Raw genomic sequence first — 27,507 nt, 5'->3', positions numbered from 1 at the left:
GCTGCCGCCGCTGCGGGATCCTCCGGGGAGCAGACACAAGGCGACGGCGGTGTTTCTGCCGGCATGCCGTCAGGTGAAGCAGCTTCCTGGCTCTTATTTGTTTCTTGTCGCTCCATCTGAAGGGAGGGTCCTGCTGGAAAAGGAAGAACAAACCCCAGAAGGAGGTGACATGCCCTTCACTGCTTGGCGCAGTCGGTGCGCCGATCGCTGTCAGACTCGGACGAGGTGAAGACCGGAATGGTGCATTTAAATCGGTCTTTTTAACGCCGAGGAAGCCTGGCTCGCTTTTCCGTCTGCTTTTGGATTATTTTCTAAGGAGGATACTGACATTACACACCCGATCGCAGAGCCGGAGCGACGGGAAAATGCAGCACGGCGGGTGTTTGACTGCAGGTGGATGGCCAACCTGACGGTCCCAGCCGCCGCTTCCCTCCCGCTCAGCCGCCGCAGCAGCGGCAGGTCTGGCTTCATCCGGAGCTGTGAAAACAAAGTGAGAACAGAGAGAACCGCATCGGACAAATAAAAGCCGAGCCATGCTTCCAGGGGTCGGCGTGTTCGGCACCAGCCTGACCGCCAGGGTGATCATCCCGCTGCTGAAGAACGAGGGCTTCGCCGTCAAAGCGCTGTGGGGCCGGACGCAGGAGGAGGCGGAGGAGCTGGCCAAGGAGATGAACGTGCCGTTTTACACCAACCGGATCGACGACGTGCTGCTGCATCAGGACGTGGATCTGGTCTGCATCAACCTGCCGCCGCCTCTGACGCGGCAGATCGCAGTCAAAACACTGGGTGAGTCCTGCTGCTGCTGCTGCTGCTGGGCGGGATGGATGCTGCGGGCCTGGGGTGGTGGGGGGCTGACGGTGGTGGGGGGCGATCTGACAGATAGGGCACTGGAACGCTTCCGCCTTCACATGGGAAGACCCAGCGAGGCTGAGTGAATAGGTGTGACTGAGAGCAGATTGATGCTATGAGCAGCACCATCTTTACGGCATCCACCCTTTATTGATGAAGCTGCCCCTCTTGGCTGACTCCTGTGAGGCTGCTGCTGGCCTAAAGGTTGAGTCGGGGTTGCAGCTGAAGTGCTCTTGAGCAAGGCCCCTGCAGCAGATGCATGTCTGCTCATGCATCAGTCTGACCTCACACATACAGAAAGAGTTCATATCCTCAACAGTTCTCTAAACATGCTGCCCCTGTGGTGGTGGTGGGGGTGGAGGAGGTGGTGTATTGTGTTACTAGTGCAAGTGCATGTGAGTTCAGTCTGACTCCCCCTAAAACACTGTACTTAACCCGTGTTAGTGAGAGAGGAGGCCTGGATGCAGGAGAAGAGACGCGCACAAAGAGAGGTTGTTCCAGTTTGAATCTGGAGCAGTGCGGCTTATTTTGGAGAAAGAATGGCGGCAGGGAGCGCTGAGCTGCTAATGGGTCAGGTGTGCGCCCGAAAAACAAAGGTGCTCAGCCTCCGTGGGGGAACCGGATCCGACCAGGGGACACACTCCGGGCCCGAGCTGCAAAATTGCTGGTTGATGTGAGAATGTGTGTGATTAATCAATCATCAGCTCATTCGTTTGCTGCCGATCGACTCATCAATTTATCAACTGATCGCTGAAGCACCTGTCACCTGTCAGCAGCGCTGCACGAGGGTGAATGATCCAAACAGCTTGTGCCACACGAGAGCAGCACGACGTGACAGGAGGAGGAAGTGTGTGTGTGTGTGTGTGTGTGTGTGTGTGTGTGTGAGCTGCAGAGGGACCGGCTCCTTTTGGCTTCAGCTGAACGCCGCGGGGCGTCAGCAGACTTTGTGACACGTAGCGTGATTGCGATCGTCATACTTTACGAGTTATCCTCATGATCAGCGTGTTAACTTTGAATTAAAAAAAGTCACACGCGCTTGTGGGCCGTAATCTGGTCGAACTCGGTGTTTTCCACGCGTTGGCACGGTTGGAGAAGCGTGCGGAAAGCGGCCTGTGGGCCCCAGGGTTTAAGTGTGACCCCCGCCTCGGCATCCCGAGCCAACAAGAGGGACAGGCCTGCGACGTAGACAGTGTTTGTTTCCGCCATGACTACACGAATGTCAATACACCGAACATGCACGCACTAAATCACAGGCTCCATGCTAACACACACACACACACACACACACTGAGTCTCTTTCCTGTTGATTGGGAAATAAATCTTCATCCCCTGTCTGCTGTCACGCGTGTTGCAATGTTTGTGATGTCCAAACGTCTGGATCAAAGTTGCACAAGGTCGGCTGATCCTGATCCAGAGTCGCTGATCGCGTCCCAGCGAACTTGACTCAACCTGCGCGGTGGCCGCTCTTCCTCTCCCTCTCCCTCTTCCTCAGCCGAGGAAGAGTGTTCGCAATTCTTTGAGGATCAGACCGAGCCTGAACATGCACACATTTAATAAAGACACAAACTGGGTTGACAGGCTGGTTTATTGTTGCAGAAGGCAGCTCGGCCACAGAGGAATGAGGGCAGACACATGCTAATGTTGTGGGATGAAATCAGTCTGCTTTATCGGTGTCAGCTGATGCCGCTGCTGAAGTTGTCCCCGTTTGACGTCTGCCAAAGAGTCACTTTATTGCATCACTGCGGTGCATGACATCGCCAATAAAGTCTTACGCAACCAGTGATTGGTCATCAGGCAGAGCCGCTGTGGGAGAATGAAACCCAACTTCCTCCTCTGACAGGGTGTGTGAGCTGATAGTGAGCTAAGCTGATAGGTGTGATCAGACTGCCTCAGCACAGGAATGTGAACTTTCAGCTGTGCTTTGTGTGTGTTATTTGTCTTTTAGGCCACGTTCATTTAATGCAGAGCTTCCTGCTGGGTTAGTCTGAATGTATGGCCTGCCCTGGCAGCTGTAACAAAAAGGCAACCTGTCATTGGATATGATATTATGATATCAAATAAAGTGTTGTTTGGCTTGTCTCCACCCCATGTTGCCCCTGGTGATCCCCCTGCTGGAGCGTCATTGGTCTCCTGGATGGCCCATCAGGGAGAGGCCTCTGTGTGACGTTAACGCTAACACTGTTGTTTGAAAGTCAATCAAATGAGACTAAAAAAAAGAGCGGATGAGTATAGAACTCAATGCTGGCGTCCAGCAGACTCGTTGTCAGGACGGCAAACCAGTCCGTCTCGTTGAGCCGCATCTCTCCTTCCACCTCCTTTCTCTTTCTTACTACTGTGGCATTCCTGAGGCGGCTGATGTCACTCATGCTTTCTTTGTGTGTTGCTCCTGCTCACACACACACACACACACACACACACACCATTCTGCTTCCAGAGCCAGACTCGTGTGAGCCCGCAGCATTTCTCGGCCACCAGCTTGTGAAAGAGCGATTTCCATTCGAATACATTAGCATTTCCAATACGCCGCAGCCTGGGGAAGTCAAAGTGGCTGCTGTGTGTGTCAGAGGCTTAGATACTGAGATAGTGTGGCCGTGCTGCAGTGGCAGGACTTTTTATCTCTTAAAGCAGTGGCTCTTAAATGTTTTAATGTTTGCAAAAACTAACAGTGGTCATGCAGGAAACCTATAAAATATGAGCAATAAGAGGACCGTAGGTCCAGTTTCTTATCTTAAAGGTTTACTGTATAGTTTGTGTTTATAGGCATCATTCAGAAGGTGTCACCATCTAAGAATAAACCCAAAGTATGCAGCTATAATGCTAGAGAATAACATAAAAAAAATCATAACTCAAGGTCCACTGTGTGTGTGTGTGTGTGTGTGTGTGTGTGTGTGTGTGTGTGTGTGTGTGTGTGTGTGTGCTGTGAGGGAATCTGAGAGCTGAACTGAAATGTAACATGAGCAACAGTTTCAGGTGCGCTTTCTGTCCCTTTGTGCGGTTTTGTTTTGGCGGGGGGGAGCAGGAAGTGGTGGGAGGGGAGCCCTTCAGCTCAGCTCGGGGGGGTTTAACAGTGATGAGCAACGGGCCTGAGAGCGTGACTTTTTATAGCGGTTAACGTCACTTCATGACATTTGTGTAAAGTCCCCTTCATCACTTTGTTCCATCGTTTATGGGATTGTGAAATGAAACAAATTCTGTTATTACGTAAAGTTCAGATGTAGCACGAACCACGAGGGAGTTGAAAAGGTGAAGCACTTGACTGACCCCACGTGACTACTGCATGTGTCCTCTCTGAACGGAAATCATCTGATCGGTCTGATCCCTCACGATGAGCCGTCCGTCACGTCAGTGATAGAAGCTATCAGCTATCATAGCGGCTGCTGAGCTGCGAGCTCAGACGCTTGCTCATCCCTGCCGACAGCCCCGGACTGTGCTGTCTAAGAATAGCATCCAGTGCTCGTCACACTCCAATATTATTTTGAAGCAAAGTAGACAGCTTACCCGTCCACCATTGCTTCATCACGTGTCGCCTTAAAGCTGCACTCCTTGCTATTTTTGTATGAATAATGGGCCAGATGAGTGTAATATCACAGGGCTCCGTCACAGGGACCTGTAGAGCTTCTGCAGAGCGTTTTTTTGTCACCAAGTTGCTTGACTCTCACCGCTCTCATCTCTCATCGTGGCTGTTTCCCTTCCTCAGCAGCTCACCACCTGTGCTTTGAAACTTCGCTGTGGGTGACTAACACAGTCACAGTGTGAGCGTATCTATAAGTTGCCTCCGTACTGTCACAAAAAGGTTATTTCCCAGCTTGCCCGGTTACTAACTTGGTTGTTTCACACAGGAGATGATGTGAAAGTGGTGCCGGTGTTAATTAGATCAGAAGCTGTGAGATGCTCTGAGGCTGATCAATAGCATCGCTTTCCTCGCTGTGACTTAATCTTCACAGCTCGGCCATCATGGAAACTTTGAGTGAGGTTATGACACCCAGTGCTTTACCTCCCGTGATGACGTGTCACATGTCCACATCAGGAGGACCATCCCGCCGCACTGACGTGGAGCTGTTGAAGAGATATTTAAGTGGATTGCAGGATCAGGTGTTTGGAATGATTTAGCAGCCCTGTGATTATGTGGGCTGCACGTCCACATGATCACACACAGGTGGAGCATTAGCGACTTCAGTTGCCTCATCATCCAGATGAGAGTTCATCTGGGTGAGCGGAAACAGCGCATGACGTCAGCACTGTTTTATTTTTTTATTTATACGCACTGAATCGCAGCGATGGTTCATCATCGCCGTGATGAGCTCTCAGGCACCTGCTCTGAAGGACCACCTCAAAGGCAAAGAGCTATTTATAACCGGCCTGCAAAGGGCAAGCAGGCATCATCATAAATACATGTTCCCACCGCTGATGCTCTTATGCAACGACCGGTGATGAGCTCTTCTCAACTTTTTTAAAGGGGTAGTACACCCAAAATCCATCCACCGTGTGATAATAATAAAAAAAAACAGTAGAGGTTTGGAAGAATATGAATAAAACTTCAATTTTTAAGATGTTGTCATTACAATTTACACAATTAAAACAACAGCAATAATATATGATGTGATTTCGCTGCACTTTTAATGTCAGTTTGACTTTAATGAGGAAACATTTGATACCAGATTCAAAGGCTGTTTACGCCCTTATGTCCACTTATCAAGCACAGACTGTTTCTCACCAGGTACAGGTATTTACTTAAAGCTCCGAGCTAGTTAAACCATGAGTTACTCAGCTTAATGTAACCAGACTTGAAAAAGGCCGGAAAGAAAGGCTTGAGTCAAGCCCATTTTCTTTGGAGTGACTTCCTGTGTATTCATCGGCCTGATGGATTAGGGCCTGTGGGTCGAGCTGTGTCTCCGAGCAGGTCTGGTCCACACAAACGACTGAGTCGGCGGGGAGAATGTCAGAGAGGTACGCTGCCATTCCCAGGCCTTCTTTCTCAGCGCTGCCGCTTGTTTTTCCCCCCACGAGTTTCCCACTTGTCCACAGCCACATTCATGTTCTCCTGCACGTCCATTAGCATGCTAATGACGGCCTGGGAGTGTGTGTGTGTGTGTGTGTGTGAATGAGCGTGGAAGGGCCGGACAGAGGACGAGGAGCGGCGAGGAAGAATAGCGGAGAGAACGCTTGTCTTCCTGTGAAGTTGCCTTTGTGTGTGGGATGAATGGCTGGATGGGGGGGGGCTCTTTCAGCCTGCCGACACGCTGCGCTGACAAGTGAGCATTCCTGAAGACAACAGGGAGCGTAGAAGACCTCCCCGTCCCCGCCCCCTCAAAGTGATGCTTTTCTCCTGCATGGACCCTTAAGGAACTGCTGTGTGGCGGTGAACTTGGGGTGCCAGCTTTGGATGAGGAGCCACATTGTGTCGTTAAATCCAGAGGCAAGAGAGAGGACGAGCTTTTCATATGGAGTTATTCCCATTAAATATAAAGGATGGGCCTGGAAGCAGGCTTCCCATAAGGAATAAATCTGCATTATTAGACTGGAGTCTTAATGAGGAGCCTTCTTCTTTCATTAAATTTGAGCAGAGGGATGGCGGCTGTGTGTCTTTGGGTTAATCTGTAAAACATGGAGGACCACCGATAGTGGAAAGGGTGACACGTGACAAAGGTCTCCAGCCAGACTTGATGTGGGGATGTTGCGCTTACATGGTCGGTGTTTTAAACCTCTGGGCCGCCCTAAGATGTGAATATCGTATCTGATGTGGATATACAGAGTGTCCAGGTCTGTGGGAGACATTCCGCCGTTTGTGTGATGCTGAAATCGGACTGAGACGGTTGCCTGTTTTACTCTGTGTACTGTGTCGTTGTGAAAGCCATAACCCGAAACCACGACCATCATCCTCGGGTCAGGGCCATTATGCCGAGTTAATGCTCGCCCACATGCTCACCGTCTGTGTACTGAGCGGGAAGGACAAAGACGGAGCTCCTCTGAGCGATAACCAAATGCTCCAGCTTCACTTTCATTCATAGTCAGATGGTCCTGGCTACTTCCTGGTGACCCTTGTATGTAGAGCTGCGATTGTGATACCCTGCCTGTCCCTTGGCCAAGTTCTGACTCTGCCATCATCTGCCTCAGAGACCAACTGAGAAGATAAAAATATCATGTAGTCTGATCCTAGCACAGCACCCTCCAGACTCTGCCATGGCTGTTCAGTGAGGCTGAAATCTGGTTATTGCTTTTATTAGAGAGTCTGATGCTTTGTGGTAGTAGAAGTAGTAGTTTTGGTCAGCTTTTGTTGCCTCTGTTATTCATCAGTGTGGCTGTTATATCATGTTATGACCTGCAGCTGCATTAACTGACACTTAATGCTTTTGCACCTGAAATACTTCACTGATGAGACCGTTAGAACACACCCACTTACTGTGGCTGTGTGTGTGTGTGTGTGAATCTCTGGCATGCCGTAACAAAGATACCTGCGTAATCAGCTGTGGTATTGGGAAATCACTTGAGAAATATTTTCATCTTGCACAAACACATGAAGTAGCGCTCGTCTGCCGGCACGTGTGCTGTGTTTTCCTCCGCACTTCTGATCGTTTCCTATGACGCTGGCCGTGTCGTGAGCTTTACCCGGCTCTTTATTTTCTGTCCTCAGCTTGCCCCGCGTATTCCCAAGGTGAAGCCGTCCCATTATAGGCTTGCTCAGATGTCCTTTATGTGCCAGTGTTCAGGAATAGGCCTGCCTGTGTCTCTTAATTGGCCATCCGGGACAGAGGACAAGAGGCAGCTGCACATCTGAGAGCAGGGAGACGACGCTACTGTCAGTTAGGGCCTCTGATCGAGTGGCCTTTTCTTCCTCTGGCGCTGACACTGGGTGTTTTGGGCCTTTTCTATCACACGTTATTGCTTTGGATAGGGTGTGAATGATGAGAAGCAAAGATATTTAATATAGGATGTGATGATGAATTCATAGACGAAGTTTTAAGCTGCAGATTAAAGCGCCATGCGGCTTTACAGTCAGCCAGCTGCAGCAGGAAGTGATATTTTGGTATACCGCAGTGAAGCGTGTGTCGCTTCCTGTTGTGCGTATGGTAGGTGGAAACAATGAGGTGGTGAGACATCTTCTCAATCTGCTCGCGACAGGCAGAAATGTAGCGTTTCATCATTGTCTCTCTCTCTGAGCTCACGTTCAAGAGACATGGAATATACATTTACTGTCAAAGTTAGAGACGGAGGGCTGGAAAGAGGCTTTGACACCCACCCTTTTCTTGAATATAATCTTGGTTCCAGGTTCACCTCTCTTTCCATCATTCTTATTTTCCCAGCTTGTTCTCGTGCATGACTCATTCATACTGTACCACGGGGCTGAGTGTCTTCCTGCAGCATCCACTGACTCAACTGGTTATTCAGCCACAGGGATATAATCAGGTCCACGAACAGCGAAGGATGAAGAGGAAGCAGCCACCTCACCATCTACGCTTAGTTAGCTTAGCATAAAGACTGGAGGCAGTCTGATCAGGTTTGATCAACACATACAAATACACAGCTGTGCACAGCTTCCCAAAGTCATGCCGTCGCAGTGATGCTGCAAGGTGTGTTAGCATCGTGCATGTACAGACAGGGACTCACCTGCACACACTGCATGAGCATGTTTCCCTAAATGCTGAACTATTCTTTTAATAGAGTCAGGAGGTCAGTCAAGTCTCTTCAACCTAAATACAACGCTGCAGCAAGCAGGAACTCGCATTTTGGTGACAAAGAGCATGCAAACGTGCACTTCAAGGAAATACTGCACACAACCTGAGGACAGCATGGTGAACGTGACATGCCTCCTCACAAATAAGCAGATAGTATAATGAGTAGCCTAGAAGTGAAGCTGAGGTCAGCTCATACGATAGGGATCCGCTGTCACAGTATGGTAATGAGCGCTGGGACTAGATGCACATGGAAAGATGCAAATAGGTGATTTTGCATACAGTAGAAGACAAGGTTTACTGTATCTAGGTATCAGTTATTGAAATCAGCACAGGCAGCTGCTCTCTAGTGGATTTCTTAGAATGACAGATGTCTCATTTGCATGCTTCAGTGCTGGCTACAGCACATCTGGATCTCTGAGGAGACGAGGATGAGTTCACAGTGAAGCGGGCCTTCTACCAGCTGTGTGAGGGTGCACTGGTTGGAGTTCCCCGACCCTGTTCTGCAGACTACCAGCAGCGAGGACTGGGTTTGTTTCTTTGCTGCAGCCGTCGCTTTTGCATTTTTCACCTCGTTTATCTCGCACCCCAGACGAGCCGCACATGAATGAATCATTGTATCGGTGCCCTGTTCGCTGTTAGCGAGCCAAAGTGAGTTATATCCTCCAAAGCAGCTAGGAGACAGCCAGCCAATCCAATTGTGTGCAGCAACAAATGGCCCCAAAAAAAAAAGGTATGAAGGGCAGTATTTCAGCTCGTCACGCTGTCTCAAAGGGCAGGAATGTGTCAATAGTCGGTGAAGGTCATCTCGGTTGATTTATGTAACGACATTGTTGATCTCAGTCTCATGTTAGTGATTCACAGCCTCGGACCGCGGGCCCTCCAGACTGTTGTGTCATGTCTCAGCGGTCGCATTGTAAATGTGTAAAAGTTTCCAGCACTAGTTGTTTATAGAGACAGGAAGCGCTGTTTCCCCTTGGTTGTGATATCAGTGACCCCGAAGAACACATTTGACATTTATGTGACGTTCTTCTCAGAATGATGTGTGTGTGAGTCTTTCATGTGATGACAGTGCTGCTCGGACCAGCAAGTGTTTACTGAGTCAAATACTAAACATTGCGCCAGTAATCTTCTCAATCTTCTCCGCTCCTTCTGCTCCTCTTTCCCTCTCCCGACCCGACGGGGAGTGAGGGGTGTCAGGGGGTCCGCTATCACCATGACAACAATCCAGAGTCAACCAAGCATCAGCGAGTCTTCTCTCCTCCCCTCCTCCTCTCTTTTCACTGAATTAAGAAGGGAAGTTCATCCTTCTCTGTCCCTGGCGGTGAGGTGGATAATAGGGGAGCCTCGCTGGCGCACAGCTGTCCGGGGGGAGCGTCCTCTCCTCGCCTGCGCTCAGTGCGATTCAGTGCAGATGTCTCTATCCTTTAGTTTATGCCTGAAGTCAGCTGGCTGCCCGTGCACCTCAGGACATTAATGGTTATTAATGAGCGCTTGCCGTCTTTTATTACAGTGTCAGCTCATGGTACAAGCGTTTACCCCCCCTGTAGTTTTTCTTGTCAGTGCTGCTTCTTGAGGGTCTTCTCAACATACTTAATCTCCCGGCTGCATGCTGTGAATATTTGCTCCTGAAACTTGTCAAATGAAGTTGAGAAGGTGTTTATTCTACTTCTTGTGCTGCTCTATCAGCACGTTTGAAGGTATAATAAGCTCAGGAGTCAACAGCGTAACCATCACGCGCGGTGAGTCATGTGCTCCTTCCAAGAGCGGGGTGCAGATGTGTGTTAGTGTTGACCGCTGCGTGTGGGGGAAAACTGCATTACTTTTAAGTGACTGTTAGCTCTCTGCTGCTCATTAGCATTCAGAGATTCCTCCTTCTTTCGCTCCTCAGCGGCCTCGTCTGGCACAAAGATGCCCTTCATGGCCCTGCCACAGGCCCCCAGGAGAGAGGGGTCGAGCTCACCTCGTGCCTGTCGAAGCCAGACTTTTCTCAAATGACCCAAAAGTCCTCACTGAAGAAGCGCCCTCTTTTCCTTCCCTGCATCAGAGTTCAGCCCCATGGAGGATCATGGAGAGCCTAGACTTTGCCGCATTCACCTTAAAAAATACAAGTTTACAAGACGACACTGTCAGCCATCCAATACAAAGAAAGACACCTTCAGATAACAAAAAGGAAAGAAAATCGCCCATTATTCCAATATTTTCATGTACATTATGAAGCGAATTCCTTATGTAACCACAGAAGAAGAAAAAAAATCATTTTTGTCTTAATGCATCATCCATATTCAAAACAATCTGCTTCTATGATTATATTACCAAAAAAAAATTGTGTGGCTCCTGAGAAAAAAAAAAAACACAATAGAAAACTTGTCTTACACATTTGTGAGAGCACCCAGATTGTATCTTCTTTGTCTCATTTGTATCCTCTGGCGTAAAGCTTCTCAAACCTGCCAGGTGAGTTTTGGAGCTTCACGCATGCAAAGCTTCCTACGGTGCGGCTTTTCTTCAAGCATATTGATATGGTTTTGATCCTCCTCCTCGTTGGTGCACTCACTGCTACTTTTGATATAACGTGCTGTGGCCAAACTCTGTCACCAGGACATTAGCAGCAGTCACGGCACTCTTACTGTGGGACAAAGAATCACTTACCTTTATTTTATTGATGAGCGCCGGCAGTCTCAGTAGCTGTTGTTCGCTGCAGCTCTCCTCAGACCTGTGAGCAGGTTTGTGGCAAATTGCTCAAACGTTGCAGAGCTCCATTCATTTCCCTTCCATCAAGGCAGCTTGTAGTGGTCTGACATTTGTCCTGCTGCTGCTAATTAATGAGTTTGGACACAGACACAGGAGTCATTTTTGCAAAGCAATAAGAACCCGCCCCAACCAATCATTAGCATGTAAACGAGCTGAACTGCTCTTTGAACGGCCTTAATTATGCAGTTAGAGGAACAAAAACAAGCCGTGTGTCTGGACAGTCTTTTACTGTGTGACCTTTACCTGACAAAGGCAAATAAAAGCTGCTCTGATAGTAAAATGCAAATGGAAAGAGAGGCTCTGAAATGAGGCAGACAGCTCTGTCTTTGGCAGCCATCTTTTGTTTTTTTTTCTGTCTCAGCTGTGTGTGTGTGTGTGTGTGTGTTACCATAAGAGCTGCGAGGGGAAGTGTGCTGATTAGGGTGCTCTGTGTGTGTGTGTGTGTGTCAGAGTGATTATTAAGCAGGGGTAGCGGTTCAGCTCAGCAGTTAATTAGACCCTAGAGAATAACAGGGGGTGCAGGTGGAGGCCTGATCTCACGCTGACACACGTTTGCATGTGTGAATAGCAGGAGGTCAGTTTTTACGATATCAAGTGTTTTTTGTTGCTCCAGTGTGAAAGCTATTGGAGTTATCAGTCCTAAAGTCCAACTGTGGAGAAACAGGATTTGGATAAGTCAGACGTTCTTCTTATCCGATCTCCAGCCTGACTTGCCGTGTGTCTGCGCTGACGTAAGCACACGCCCATCATTAACATGTGTTCTTAGCGCACGCATTAAGAAGCGTGTGGCCAGAGGCCGCGCCTTTGCTTACTACTCCTCTCAGTCAGCGAGCCACTCTGGTGCAGGGGTTAATGGCAGCACTTAAACACATTTAGGAATGCTAAACTCCCTGCAACTCGAGGGCATTAGCCGAACGGGAAAGCCGGCTGAGTGAGACTAATGCTCGTCATCATTCATAGCTCCGCTGTGCACTAATGGACCCGAGGCTGCAGCACAGACAGTACAGACCCCGTCCTGCTGCTGCTCCATCAGTCCTGTCAGTGTGTTAGATGTCGTCCATTGGGTTGCTTTTCCATAGCTGGCTGTGACTGTTTTGCATGATCACTGCTATATTTCAACAAAAGGAAACATGCAATACCACCACCTGTCTCGTAGCCCTTAAGCAGGGCAACTAATTGTGGAAAACATCTGACTGTGATTGTTGGGCAAATGTTACAATTGTGTTTTCAATTGCAAGTATTTACCTGTATTTGTCTACATTTAAGAATGAGCTACAATCAAAAAAACATGTTGACATTATTTCTGACCGCAGAACGGGACGAATGAATGCAGCTTCAGTTAAATTTTAATGAATGACCAACAGGCAGCTTACGGCACCTTCATTTTACCACTATTACAAACCCAGAAAATGCCATTAAACCTGGCGGCAGAGTCCACGCTGACTGTGTGTTCCTGCATGACAGCAGAGGGTTGCTTTTGCTTTTGCTCCAGCTGCAGGAGAAAGGCAAACATCACCGTGTTCGTCCGTGTTCATCCATCACCGCTATCAAGGTTGCTATTCAGGTGCTAATGTCAGACTGGGAACACACGGCAGTCACACAACAGGGGCAAATTAGTTTACACCCAACAAGAGAGCTATACGCCGACGGGGATGTATAGTTCTCCATGTCTGCCTCTCTGTTCCACCCCCTCCCCTCTTTGTAATTGCTTTAAGCTAAATTTAATTTGCGATAATCAGTGGAAAGATGAGCCTGGCCTGTCTCTCCACATGTCTACTCCTGTACTGAAGCCAGTGCATACACAGCTTTATTAGACGGTGATTTTCTACTCTAACACGTACAAGACATCATGAAACTGATTAAACCATGAGCAGGACCATGCAACGGCACAGACGTAGTAATAGGAATTGTGTGTGTTGCTCAGGCTGCTGCATGGAGCCTGTGTTGGAATATTTGAACGCCACCTGTAATTTTTGTTGTTAAGCAGCCCACACAAAGCAGGCCTGCTCTGCAAGGATGAGTAGATAGTGTTTCTTTGTGAATGCCTCACCTGATCTCTGTGTGTGTGTGTGTTTGTATGTGTGATTTCCTGAGCTTTTCCACCTCCGCAGGCTTAATAGACCAAGCTAATTACTTTTCCAGTGCTCCGGCGCTGGAGGATGCTTTGTGATATTTCAGGCCCGCTCGCTGCTCTTTGTCTGATCACAGCGCTGCCACACACATTATTATACGCCCTTGTGTAATCATGCACACATCCCACCACACACACACACACACACACAGACACACACACACAGACTGGCTCGAGAGCCACAGACTGTTTCCAAAGCAGAGAGACAGACAGATGAATGACTGAATGCACCGTAATGATTTCTTTTTTGGCAAACGTAGAGGCAGCTATTTCATGTGCTGCAATTACATGGGGAAAAAAAACGGGCATAAACGTACACATGCAGGTGTACTCATATAAATCCGCCCATGAATCCATAGACTGCTCGACATCCCTGAGCCTACTTAAACACAACATGATGCTATTCAATGTATGTAAACCATGAATTACGTGTCGACAGTGTCCCTTGAAATCATTTTCATCAGCGTGTAGGAATGTGACGAGCTCCTGCTCCTGACCCTCGCCCTGCAGGAGCACGTGCACGGCACAGCGTGGCAGATGGCTGTTTCTACCGACCGGTTCCCCTGGCTTTTCTATTTCTGGCATCCTTATGTGGAGGCCTATTGTGTAGGCCGTCGTGTTGTCGTGATGAAGTGAGGAGCATCCTTCTTAATCCACCTGGGTTTCCTCTGCGGCGATTTCCAGCTGTTGCTGCAGGGCCGCGTTCACTAAATTGTAGCACAGAAATGCACAATCTTTGAACACTGGTGATTTGTTTCCCAAAGAAAAAAGAAGGAGAGGGGTGTTTTTCTGTTTTTTAACTCTTGAATATGTAAGTTTTGTGTCTTTTAGGTTGTCAGAAATGGTCAGAGCTACAGTTTGCAAGTGTATTGTATCTCAGTTGCATGTTTCCATCCTGCCGTGATGAAGTGAAACAATAAACAATGAGTAATTACATGCTACACAAGTTAGTTTTGCTGTCGGCCTCACCCTCACTTACACCCAACCTAACCTTCCTGCACAGCCGCCACTTCCAGCTTTTCCTTCCTCAGCATGACCGCTCCCGCACAATCACTGGAGGTATGAACGCAAGAAATCTCATGCGGCGGTGGCTTTTCCTCTGCCACGCATACACCCACAAAGCCTTATCTTTCCGCCATCAAGGCCGTGCCCTGTGTGTGTTGAGGTGAATATCAGCCATGCAGCGAGGCCCAGATGATGTGAGTGGCAGCGAGCCGAGAGGAGCGCTGGAATGGAGAGAGTTGGCCTTCCCTCGTAATGATGCAGCTGCTCTCTCTGTCTGCCTTTCTTTGTCTCTGCATGTCTCTCTCTCTCTCTCTCTCTCTCTCTCCATCTCTGCGACTGTGTGTGCATTTCCTAAAAAGAAGCGCAACCTGTTCTTCCTGCTGCTGTCCAAGCAAGATGGTAAAAAATGTTAAAAATAGTGACACGTGTTTCTTAAAGGCCCCGGAGTGTGAGCTTATAGACGGGTTGTTACCTCCGGTTCAGGTCACAGTTATTATCAGTAATAATATGCTTGAGCTGAAGTGTAGCTTTTTCAAAGATCAATACAACATTGTCACACAACATGCAAGTATGAAAGCGTGTCGGAGACAAACAGAAGTCTCTGTTTCATGCTCATCGTCAGTCGTGGGGCCAGATGCATCCATCTTTGTGCACTTATGCGCTTAAAGAAAATATGCATCCAATTTCTTTTTTCTTAGAAAGTAGCCCATTTTCACCCTTTGTGTAGCATCAGCAAGGCTCTCCAACCTTTACATTTGACCATTACTGCACATATTTGTTAATTCATCATCGGCCGTGCTGTCTCAGCCCCCATCCTCGAGATGACTGAAATAAATAGATGTGTGTAGTGAATCTGCCTTTGTGTCATATGTGTCAATGTTATTATTACGAGATGCCATCTCTCGCCTTATTTTTAATCTCCACCGTATCATATCACCGTCAGCTCGGCCAGAAAACCAACTGTGCGCCGTCTCTGCAGTACACAGCGACACATGATCACTGCTCTGTTTCTTCCTAAATATAGTTCACGTGTGTGATGTGGCGTCAGTGCATCTGATCTTGGTTTTATTTGCTCGCATTTTGTGCTATCTGTCTGCCATCGTCTGTCGTCTGTTTTCACTGGATGAACAGCGCCCTCTGCATGTTCTGTGCTGGAAACCACCCAGCAGACTTCCAGTACATCAGGCTGCTAATCACTTGTTTAAAGTTATTGTACAATAGCTGATGCTTAATGCAGTAATGACGATAAAAAGCTGCACATGGCTTGACTTAATTATCACGCCTCTCCTTCTCCTCTCTCTTTCATGAGATTAAGCATTCATTTCTGTGTTTCAGGAGGTGATGGTGAGCAGAATACATGCTAGCAAATTATTAACCAGTGAGAAATGTGATGTTGATGATGTTCCCCCTGCTTAGTGTGTACTTGTGCTTCCCCATCAACAGCACACAGCTGTTAATCGCTTGCTCTAGGATTTGTTTTAAGAGTTTTAGGCTGCACGTCTGTGAGACGACAGGATGTGATTTCAGTCTGTGAGGTTATCTGATTCCCTCTGACAGGATGTCTGTAGTTTCCACATCAAAGGTACCTGAAGGCACCTGAAGGCAGGCAGGCAGCCACCGTTCTCTGATGCTGAGGGAAGCACCTCTTCTAATTTTAGAAAGCAGAGAGTGTGTATATGAACTGTGGTCAGGTAGCACATGTCTGATGTCCTTCATGCTATACAAGATACCTCATGCTCGCTGTTTCCCTTCTCCTCTACTGTAAAAAAGTATAATATTACCCAAATATTCCTGCTTCCATAAGGATTTTACGGTGACCTTATCTGACTCCCATTGCACCAAACTTCACTGTATTTTTAATCAATTTTCCCCTTGTGACCTAAGCAGTGATTCTGCTGTAATACTCCTGCAGGATCTCTCCCTCTCCCTCTCCTCCATCTTTAAAGTCTCTTGGTTAGATATGTCCTGTACATGAATAATTGATGCCGGGGGATTGAGCTGCTGTGCTGGAGTTTTTTTCTGCTCCATTACTGATCTCCCACTGGGCCCGGAGCTTTACCTGTGAGTTGAGCTCCACTTTGCCCTGGCTATCAAAGAATTCCTGTAGCTACTTCACTAACCCGGGCCCCCAGTGTCAGGCTCTTACAGTATAGCTTTACCTGTTAACACTGGTCTAAATAACATGGACCTTACTATTGTGCAGTCAGTGTTACTCTGTCATGAAGCTTTTGATGCGCATTGCTTCAAAATCCATCCATCCATCCTACTTATCCAATCCTGGTGAAGGCAAACAAAACATGACAAGTCATGTTGTTTAATTGCCACCAACATCTGATCTAAGTCCTTTATATATTTTTATAGTTCGGTATATGTATATCATATTGTGCACATAAAAGTTAGTATAAGCTGGCACAATTACCCAGGAATCGGACAACGTTAATAGAACCAATGCTGAGGCAGCAGGTTGACCTAGACTGTAGGAAGACAGGCTCCAGGCTACAGGACTTCTGCTCTGTCGCTTGAGAAAGAGCCAAAGTTTCCTACAGGGAAGTGCATCCAGAATTCCAGACTGCTGCGGAACAACATTTAAAGTTGTTGTGTCACATTATGGCAAGAATGTTGACAATTTGTGCAGAATTAGTTGAACTGTCCACTAAATTTCCAGTATCTGTCCATTTTCAGCTGCTCATCCGGGTCACGGTTGCTACAGGCTAAGCGAGGTAGCCTCAGACGTCCTTCACGGCAAACACTCCTACAGCTGATTCTGGGTCTGCCCCTGGGTCTCCTCTGAAATGTATCTGGAAAACCTCTAAAGGGAGGTGTTCGTGAGGCACCCTTAGCAGATGTCTGAACAACCTGAACTGAGGTCTTTTGATGCAAAGGAGCAGCGGTTCTGCTCAAAACAGCCTGCCACTCCCCAAAATTCATGATAGATCTGCCGGTACATTGAGATCTTCGGTTTCCGTTTTCACAGTGTGATATGTGATCCATGTTACTGCTGATGCTGCAGCAATCTTCCCTTCAATCCTGTATTTTATCTCACCCTCATTCCTTAACCAGATCTGGGAGAGCAGCTCATTCCTCGGCACGCTCTCAGAGGCTTCAAACATTCATCCTCGCTGTAGTGACAATGACGAGCAGAGTAGACATGTTGTCATATCACTCTGCCTCGTAATGTACAACATCCTATATTATTTGTCTTTTGGAGCTTTAGGACAATTGTGACACACATACACTGTCTCTCTATGGCGTCCGAGTCTTGAAGCATTTCCCTCATGAATTAAAAAATTTAAACAGATTGACAGATGCCTGGTTTTCAAAATTTTCCCTATTTTCCCCTCATCCTTTTACGATCCACCCTTGTCTCTCTGTTCCTGGTCCTCTCCCTCCTGCCCAGCCTTTACCTCGTGCTCATGTGCATCCATAATCTATCGGACTCAATGCATCGTCTCACTGTCTGAGGCAGGCTGGGACTGAGTAGCTCCGATGACTCAACAGACTGACCTGTCTGAGCCAGCCTTGACCTTTTTAGGTCATTGTTGATCTGAGGAGGAGCTGTTTGTGTCTCTGTGAAGGTGACACTCAGAGGTGCAGCAAAGCCTCGAGCTCCATTGTCTCCTCCTTCAGTGTTGTATGGCTTAACTCGTTCTGATGGCAGACCTTGCTGAAGAGACTTGCGCGTGTGTGTTTTGGCCAGATCGTGAAGAGAATAGCTGTGGGTGAAATCGAGTGAAATCTGCCTCCAGGCATTTTAGTAGCTAGCCAAGCTATTGTTCTGTAAAGACATCAAGCTCAATGTGAGTGCCAAAAAAAGTCAGTGGAGAGCATTTAGCATTTACCCAGCAGGGCCTTACCCTGGTCAGTGCATCTTTCCACTGTCTGTTTGGGTATGCTCCTGCCAAAAAGAAGGGGCTGGGGGTGCACTGTTGTTGATTGGCTCTGTGTGTCTGCAGGGGTTGAGTGTGGGTGGGGACTCCCATGGCGCTCCTCAGAACTGGGTCAGAGGGATTAATTTCCTGGCCTGGCCAATGGAAGCTAATGGCAGATTAGCATGGGAAGTTTCACTTCCAAAACAGCCCCTCTGCCCTCGGCCAGGACTGGAAGTGAAGCGGCATGCTGCTTTTCGCACTGCAGGGCCTTGAGGAATGTGTGTGTGTGGAGTGATGCCACTATGCTGCAAACACTTACACCTGACCACGTGTGTCCAACGCGAGCTGACAGCGGCCAGAGTGGCCAAAAAAGCATCTAGGTGGAACTTAAAAATAAATCCCTCAGCTGTAGCAACAGCATTACACAGCTGAGAGGTTTAGCCGACCGATAGCTGCGTTCCCAGACTTGAATTATGTGATGATGAAACATGCAAAAGAACAAACAACACATTCTTCACCTTATAATAAAAAGATGAAATCAGAAGCTATAAAATGTACCATTGCTTAATTCAGTAATGTTTTTTTCTGCTGCAGCCTTATTGATTCGGTGTGACCGGTCGCTCACAGTGGCTAATGTGAAGTTGTGCAATGCTGTTTATCAGAGCTAAGCAAGTTAAACCAAGCCGTTATTGTTCTTCCTTGAATCTGCCTTTGTGTGGCCGTAGTTCCAGTTTGCTTTTGCATGTGGAATGAGCTCATTGCTGCCCTTTGTGTGTTTGTGATAATGGTAATGAGCTGCACATAGCTGCCTTCCTTCTTTTGATGGGAAGCATTGAAGCTCTGTGTAGACATTGCTCTATAATGGAAAGTCAGTTCGCTGACTTTCTGGCTCTTCTCTTCTCATGCTACCATTATACTGTATTTTAGGATTTACCTCTTCTGTTAATGTCACTTGTGGCTGCTCACTTCAGGCTTCACCCTCAGGAAACGTGTTGTTTGGAGAAAATCCACCGGTAGGCACAGCTTTGATGCATAGTAGCATGTCTCCGTCAGTCTTGGCAGTGATTCGGTGTGCTCATGCTCCAGAGTTGTAGTAGTCTAACACATATTTGCATATTGTATATTATACTCCTTCCTTTTGAAGATTTGGAAACTGTGATGGGCATTTTCTGTGTATTCTGAAAGAGCTCCAGAGCTCGAATGATTAATCAGTTAATTAATTAGATTATTCACTAATGAAAAAGATCTAATCCAAAGAAACAGACTATGTTACTGTGACGTTGGAGGGTCGGGTTCAAATCCAGTTAATGATCTGTTTTGGATGCCCCCGTCTGGCTCCTTCCAGTCCACTGTCCAGTAAAAAGGAAATGCCATCCCGGAACAGTGCTTCTGTCTGCCTCTCTTCACATTATTGGCTGTCTTCTCGCTGTTGTGTTTGGGTGTTGCTGGCACCAGTGGGCCGTTTAACGTGCTGGAAGTGATTTTAATTAGGTTTCACAGTGTGTCTACAGGCTCCTTCTCCGTCTCTCCTGCGCCGTCTGTGCTCGTCTTTTTATCAGCCTTCCATAAGGCCTCCTCTGATGGGTGAGGTCTCTGTACTGCGACAGCTCGCTCGCCTGACACCTTTAAAGCCCTTCTAAATTACGCTCAGGGATCCAGATTTTGTCCTCGCCAGATTTAGCATTCTTTTTATGTTTTGATTGTGGAAATAGATTTGAATGGTAGCATTGATTTGCTCATTTTAGCAGCAGTGATGTTACAGTATGGAGTCTCCCTAATATTCTGTGACTCTTTATCCATAAAGGCTTTGCAGAGAACATGATATCTCCATTTGCCTGTGGACTTTTTGTAAGAACCCTCTTTTTAAGTTTTCATGACTCAGAGGAGAAAGCCCAGATACTCTAGGAACTCTTGAGTCAGCTGCTCTGGGAGTTGCCACATTTTGCAGCTCTGCATTGTTTCTTCAGGGGATGTTTTCCTGCTCAAGAGGATATTATGTCTGCAAGTGTTGCTACAACTGAACACACTACTTCTCTCTCTCTCTCGCTTTCTACCTCCTCTCCTCATCTTTACATTGACAGAAAGAAAAGAAGGAAGCAACAAATTCTACCTCAAAACCGTAAAGTTCTTGTCATTCCTCATTCCCAACGGTCTCTCCTCTCTTTTATAAGGCATTGGAAAGAACGTCATCTGCGACCGGACAGCGACGCCCCTGGATGCCTTCCGGATGATGTCAGCAGCCCAGTACTACCCCAAGTTGCTGAGCATTATGGGAAATGTGCTGCGTTTCTTGCCAGCCTTCGTTCGGATGAAGGAGTTGTTAGAAGAAGGGTACATCGGGGAGCTTCTGGTCTGTGAGGCCCAGGTATGACATAAACTGTAAATGCTATTCATAATAATGACAGCAATGTAAAAGTTTGTCTTGACGTTAGAGGTGGAGCGGCACCCAAACAGATCACACCACAATTTCTCCTCTTTGCCCTAAAGGTCCACAGCGGTAGCCTCCTGGGGAAGAAATATAACTGGAGCTGCGATGACCTGATGGGAGGTGGTGGTCTGCATTCAGTGGGCAGTTACATCATCGACCTGCTTACGTTTTTGACTGGTCAGCGTGCAGCAAAGGTCCACGGCTTCCTCAAGACTTTCGTCAAACAAACAGATCACATCCGGGGCATCCGCCAGATCACCAGTGACGACTTCTGCACGTTCCAGATGGTACTGGAGGGAGGCGCCTGCTGCACCGTCACGCTCAACTTCAACGTGCCTGGAGAGTTTCGGCAGGAGGTGATCGTCGTGGGGACGGTCGGCAGGCTAACGGTCACGGGGACGGACCTGTACGGACAGAAGAACAGCGGGGGCGGAGGTAGCGGGGGAGGTCCTGAACTCCTGCTCAAAGACACCACGCCTCTTGAGAAGGCCTCCTTACCGGAGAAGGCCTTCAGTGACATACCGTCGCCGTATCTCACCGGAACGATCCGCATGATCCAGGCTGTGCGGCAGGCCTTCCAGGATCAAGACGACAGGAGGACGTGGGACGGGAAGCCTCTGACAATGGCCGCTACCTTTGAGGACTGTCTTTACGCTCTTTGTGTGGTGGATACCATCAAGAAATCCAACCAGTGTGGAGAGTGGCAGAACATTGTGGTGATGACGGAGGAACCAGAGATCAGCCCGGCCTATTTGATCAGCGAGGCCATGCGGCGGAGTAGGATGTCACTCTACTGTTAACATCCAGCTGATGTGCTGACCCCTTTAAAATGGCTGAACGCCAGTGTTACCATAAAAAACTGGAGGTGGCACCGCAAAGGCCTTGTTGGAACTTTTTTCATGCAGCTGCCGGGTTCAGTACTTTGAAGTCATCACCGGTTCTTTGTAATACTGTTAATCTGTATTGCTACTGTTACAGACACTATGATACAGAGAGTTATGGTTTCCTGATGCCCTGCCTCAGTGTTAGAGGTAAAAGCAATGTGATCAATAATCAAGCTTTTATTTATAAGGAAGCCTTCCTTGTTTTTTCCCTTGCTGCACCTGTAAATCAAACTGATTCATACAACAGAAAGAGATATAGTCCAACAGTGGAGGCAGATCAGGCAGTGAAACTAAAGCTACTGTGCTCTGCTTGACCATAATGGTATTGAACCGAGCCTCTCATCTCAGCCTCTCTCCTGTATGACTGGTCTGGAATACACTGTGGGTCCGAACGAGGACAGCCAAGGAAGAACGTCCTCTCAGTTTAAAACTGTGCCGATGCGTTGTCGCTGAAGCACTGATGATCTGAAGTACTTGTTAGTTTTACCAAGTGAATGTTTGAAAAAATCAATGTGCTTGATAGCTTGAGTCCCTGTCTGCTCTATAGGCTTCCTCTATGTGTGTGAAAAAAGAGAAAAAAAAAGAAATCAATAGTTTGGCTGGTGGGTTTCTCAGAGGGGTTTACCCTCAGGTTTGTGTTTGCAATATATTCAGGCTGTAGCCTGCAGCAGGGGTTCTTATGTTTATCTGTCAGCCTGGAGTAAAGGGTTAAAATACACTATGGTATGCCTTTATGCAGTTACAGTAGCTTGCATCAGTTTGCTAGTTCTGTATGAGTGGCCAGTACAGCAATGCTTTGTTCTCCTCCTTATTTATTTCATGCTTTCCTATCGTCATGAAGCATGGCTAAGAAATACATAGAATTGTGTGTGGTGTGTGCATACCTGTACTGAGCCTTAAGTGTGGATAGTAATACAGTATGCTGAGCAATGTGGGGGTTTTATCCTCATATTGCAGTCCCATGGGTCGGCTTGCATCAAGCTGCCATGATTTGGCATTAAAGCCTGTTTTATAAAGCTTCTTTAACGTGCACTGTGAGCTGCAGGTCTGTCAGGATGCTTCACGCGCTGGTTCGGCTTAGACCCACACCTGCAGTAGGGCTGGACGCATGCAGCCAATTAACTGCACTGCACAGCACAGCCTGGCAGATGGTGGATGGTGTTTCTGTTAGAGGTGATACATGTTGGGCTGGTGTTATTCTGTTTTTTTAATGTCGGCAAATCTCATGAAAAGACGCATTTATCCATCTCTCAAGACCTTTTGACTTTTTGGCACTCAGCCCCAAGCCCATTGATTCTTATTGAAGATGTGAATTTTCATGACGAATAAATACAACCGTTGCTCCATATCTGCTGGATGTGTAAATTGGCAAATTGCTAACATATTAGCTTTAAAAAAAGGTAACAAATATATAAATATATATAAAACCGCTGGGCATCGTAGTAGTTATCTTATATTAACAGTACTGAATAGAGCAATTTATGGGGACTGTTTTCAGCTGTTGACTAACCCACATGTTGTGCTCTAGCGGGAAGCATATAGAATATCACCACCCCTAAGTCAGAATTGACATGCATTATGTGGGAACTTCAGTGCAACATGACTCCAGCCACTCATTTTAATTTACTCTCAGTCAATCACTGAAGAAAGCAAAAACAAACCACCGGAAAGCATTTGCAAAGTTTGCAAACGCAGTTCAACTTCAGGTTTGCCGTCGCTCAGTGCAGGTGAAAGAACTGACCTACAAGCCAAAAGATTGATTTTTTTCATGCAACTCTGTTCTGTTCTTCTGTTCCCCTGTTTCAACTCCTCAAACTGTGCTGAAATACTGTCTATGTAACGACTACTGAAAATGTACATATGGAAATATTATAAAGCAGCAAAACGCGTTTGTTTAAAGAATTAAACAAGTACTGTTTGTATTTTATTTGTAAAAACCAAGGAAGTGGAACATGTTTGGATACGTGTTCATGTATTTATTCTTTGTTTTTGCTGTTGAAGTTTTGTGGACTGACCTGCAGCGTATTTGGGAGGATAACAGCAGGCCGAGGCCTTTAGCGTTAAGCTTCTTATTGTTCCCTGTCTATGAATTATTGACCAAAATACTCCTCTTCGAACACTGCTCTGAAAAGCTTTATGTTTGCTCTTAAGAGCCATCATAAATCATTACAGTCCTAATCCAGCATCCTCTGTCATCCAGTGCAAACTCTGATCAGCAGCTGCAACTGTCCACAGCTCATAGCATCAGTAACAGTAATGTCGGACCCTTTTATTGTTCAGTGTTGATAGACATGTGAAGGGAATCTAAGGTGAGACCTTTGCATTTAACATTAGGTGAGAAAACATGCAGCTGATGGCTTCTGTTCACTTCTATCATTTGTGAGTGGACTGCTCTGTGTGTTAAACTGAAAGTGAAGATAATCTCCCTTAAACCCTGAGAATGGTTCAGTCCACTGGTCTAATACCTCGCTTTCCTCTGAAGAAAGAAGGTATTTTGGTTTACAGGGTTACACAAAACAAACTGAAGGGTAGTCATTCGTTTCCAGTAGCTTCACCACTACGATCTGTTTCATGCCAGTTATTAGTTACATTTACATATGCAGGTAATCAATTCTTGTAAACACCAAGTGATTTAATGCTAATTACAGCTGAAATACAGATGAAGTTTTGAGAATGTTTTTCAGTCAGGTTCAATGAGCTGGGTTGACTTTATTATTGATTTTCAGATAAAGGTCCTAGAAAGAACTGCTCCATTTCACCCCAAGTAAACATGTTATCAATCATTCACTTGGAAAATGTATTCTTGCTTTATGATGAATTATGTTTGTCGGTTGACATTTTACATGCATGTTTGCATGATCAGACTCAAGGGTAGAAGTTGACAACTTTCCTTATAATTAATACCAAATTAGAGGGTTTTTTTCCAGAACTTCTGAAATAAATGGGAATGTCTGGACTTATAATATATAGTACTGTTACCCTCTTTATTACATTTGGAAATACAGCTAAATAGAGATGCAGCCATGACACAAGTCCCTGCTCTGCATACTTGTTGCACCAGTTCTACTATAATGCCCATAAGGAATGATCTGGAAACGTCTGCAGGTTTAATGCAGAGGAGTGCTTATGAAATGGTTTTCCAGTGATAAGACTGCTCTTTCTCACTAAGCTACAGAAATTCATCCAGAAACACTGAAGAAACACACCAGTATTTAAACACAGAAGTTTCAGGAAACTAAAGTCAGCTTTGATTATTTCTTCCCTTTTGTCCCATCGTCTGTTTTTGGATCATGGCAACTTGGCCTCCAGTGTTTCATTACCCAGCACTGCACAGGGTTTTGCATCTGTGTGTAAGCATCCTTTAACAATAGGCCCAGTGTGTGTAAATCAGCTCGGGCCTCATGCTAAGATTGAATTAACTATATTCAGCGTCCCAGAGGTGAAATGATGTACCGACGCTGACTCTTAAATGTCTTGAGTCCCTCTCAAGCGTCTGAAACGCAGGTCGACCCTCAGTTTGTGCAAGCTGGAGGTTTATCGGTGTCCACGCAGACCCGTCCTCCTCCACGGGGACGCCATTAAACAGCTCAGCAGACACATCCTCAGCCAGCTGCCCATGCTCTGTGCTAAATGTGTCATGAGCATCTGCTTCAAGTTAAGAGCATCACAAGACCAGAAGGCTTTTCATTTCAGCCAGTTCATGAACTTGGCAAGACACGGAAACACACACATGCAAGTATTTAATTCAGCCTTTCTTATGTATCATTACGATGCTGTGATGGTGACGCTCCTCTCTGCTGGAGCTGCAGTGGGCAGCAGTGCGTCTGGGCTCTGAAGCACTGAACATTTAATGAGTCGAGTTTAAACGAGCTGACACAGTACAGTGATTTCAAAAATCAATCAGCAGCCCTACAAATGTTGAATCACAGGGTATTTGGCTTTTTATTGGTCATTGAAAACACAGATTGAGGCTGAGGTGATGGTGTGCTGTTTGCAACAGTGTGCACAGTGAATTCTTGTCCACTCATCCTTCCCATATGTAAAAGCTGTGCTTTATGGACTCTCTGGTGAAATCTAGATGCTTTGTTGCCAGCAGCTGGGTTTTTTATCGTTTATCTTGCTGCTTGTGGCCTGTTGACCGGCTCCTTGCTTCAGATAACACAGGAGGTAACCAGTTCCACCGTTGCACTTTGACTGCCTTGTTTGCTGACAGTTGTGACTCTGAATTGCTTGTCCTCGCTGCACCAGCATTCACAAACTGTTGAGGAAAGGCTTTCCTGTCCTGAGGGAGAGAAGGGCGGGGGCGGAGGAGGCGGGGTGGGGTGAAAATTGTTCATTTTGGAGACGAACAACCTCAAAGAGGCGCTTCTTCTGCCCTCAGAGACCGTTACTTAGCAACCGGAAGCCACGTTGCCAAAACTAGGTCCTGTCTTGTTCTGTTTTTTCCCCCTCTCTCTTATTTTCACTCACACAGTAACACCGACCCTCCCTCCTCCATGTGTCTACACGCAGCGCTCCTCCATCTCTCCCCCTCGTTCTCTCACTGTCTGGTCAAAGGAGGGACTCTTAACGGCGGTTTTACAGTCAGTGTTAAGAAAGAAAACCATTCTTTATCCATTCATCCGTCGTTTCACACCTGTCACAGAGTAACTCTCTCCTTTTTTTCTCTATCTCCCTCTTTCTCTCTCTTTTTCCTTTTACTGTGAGTCAGGTTGAAGCCTGGACTACAAGCTCACTGGTGCTTCTTCCCCCAAAATATTTCTTTTTTCTTTTCTTTTCTTTTCTTTTCTTTTCTTCTCCTCTCTTCTCGTCTCTTCTCGTCACATGCTTTTGGAGCCAGAACAGCCGTAACCACGGCAACCCCTTTAATAAAAACTAATACCAGACAGATACGGGTTGTGAATGGCTCTCCTCAGCTGGTTTGTGAATGCTTACTCCTGCCATGTCTTGCTGTTCCCTTAACTTCAAAGAAAGACAAATATCCATCTCGATTGCTGTATTGTGACTATATCCAATATTTATTGTTATGTATGTACTGTATATTGTGGACGCATGGACCTCTGTACATACTGTAATTTGAGCTCTCAAACGCATATTTATGGGTCTTGATCTAGAGAATGTACTTACTGTAATTTATATTTTCTATCCGTTAAAAACGATATGCCATTTTTAGGAGGTCAGTCGTCGTCCTGGAAATAAAACCCCTCTGAGTTCTCTGTGTGCTGTAAAGTGTGATGATGCTCTTCTGTTAAATGACCCCTCCATCCCTCTTTGTTTCTTCATTGACTGTGTTACTCCTGACTCAGTGTTTTACTGTCTCATCACCCTGCACCAGTGCTCTGCACTGACTGGACATGTGTGAATGAGGGTGTGTGTGAAAGCGGGAAAAAAGCGTGTGTGTGTGTGTTTCTGCAACCTGGTTTAAGGCTTCAGCACTTGTCTAATGCTGCAGTTTCTATGTAATAAAAACATGTTCGTCCATACCGACTCTATTTTCTTTTTTTAAACTAATATCTTCTTATGACAAGTTATAGAATTGATATCACTGCTGAGCCCATTTAAGTGTCTCATCCTCTCTGCATGCACGTGGTTTTGTGTGCATTCAAATTGTAAGAAATGAAAGAAATGTAAGCAGTACAAAAACACCTGCTGCTGCTCAGAGTTGTTTTCTTTAATGTTATTCTAGAAATATTGGTTTTGTGTTGGCTGAGAGGATACACAGGAGTCCTTCAGCTCCTCCTTGGCTGCACACAACATATTGAAAGCTTCTGCTGCCCCCTGCTGGCTGCTGTAGATGCTGCACTTTGTACTGCATATTAATGACCTGAGGCAACAGAAAGTGTTTTTCACCCTCACACCCTCCTTGAGTTAGTTTCACAGATATATAAAGCATTGTGTCTTTGCTGTAACACTCACTGGC

At 46.6% G+C, this 27,507-nt stretch overlaps 1 protein-coding gene across 1 annotated transcript; it reads left to right on the top strand.

The window, feature by feature from the left end:
- Window positions 1–27,061, top strand: gfod1 (glucose-fructose oxidoreductase domain containing 1). The gene is made up of 3 exons (XM_041961774.1): window positions 1–786; window positions 20,447–20,640; window positions 20,763–27,061. The coding sequence occupies exons 1-3, from the start codon at window positions 534–536 to the stop codon at window positions 21,501–21,503; spliced, it is 1,188 nt and encodes a 395-aa protein (XP_041817708.1). The 5' UTR covers window positions 1–533; the 3' UTR covers window positions 21,504–27,061.
- Window positions 27,062–27,507: the final 446 nt, after the last annotated feature.

Source organism: Chelmon rostratus, chromosome 20, assembly GCF_017976325.1.
Source record: "Chelmon rostratus isolate fCheRos1 chromosome 20, fCheRos1.pri, whole genome shotgun sequence".
NCBI lineage: Eukaryota > Metazoa > Chordata > Actinopteri > Chaetodontiformes > Chaetodontidae > Chelmon > Chelmon rostratus.
The sequence above is the reverse complement of the archived record's forward strand: the minus strand, read 5'-3'. Positions and strand labels throughout refer to the sequence as shown.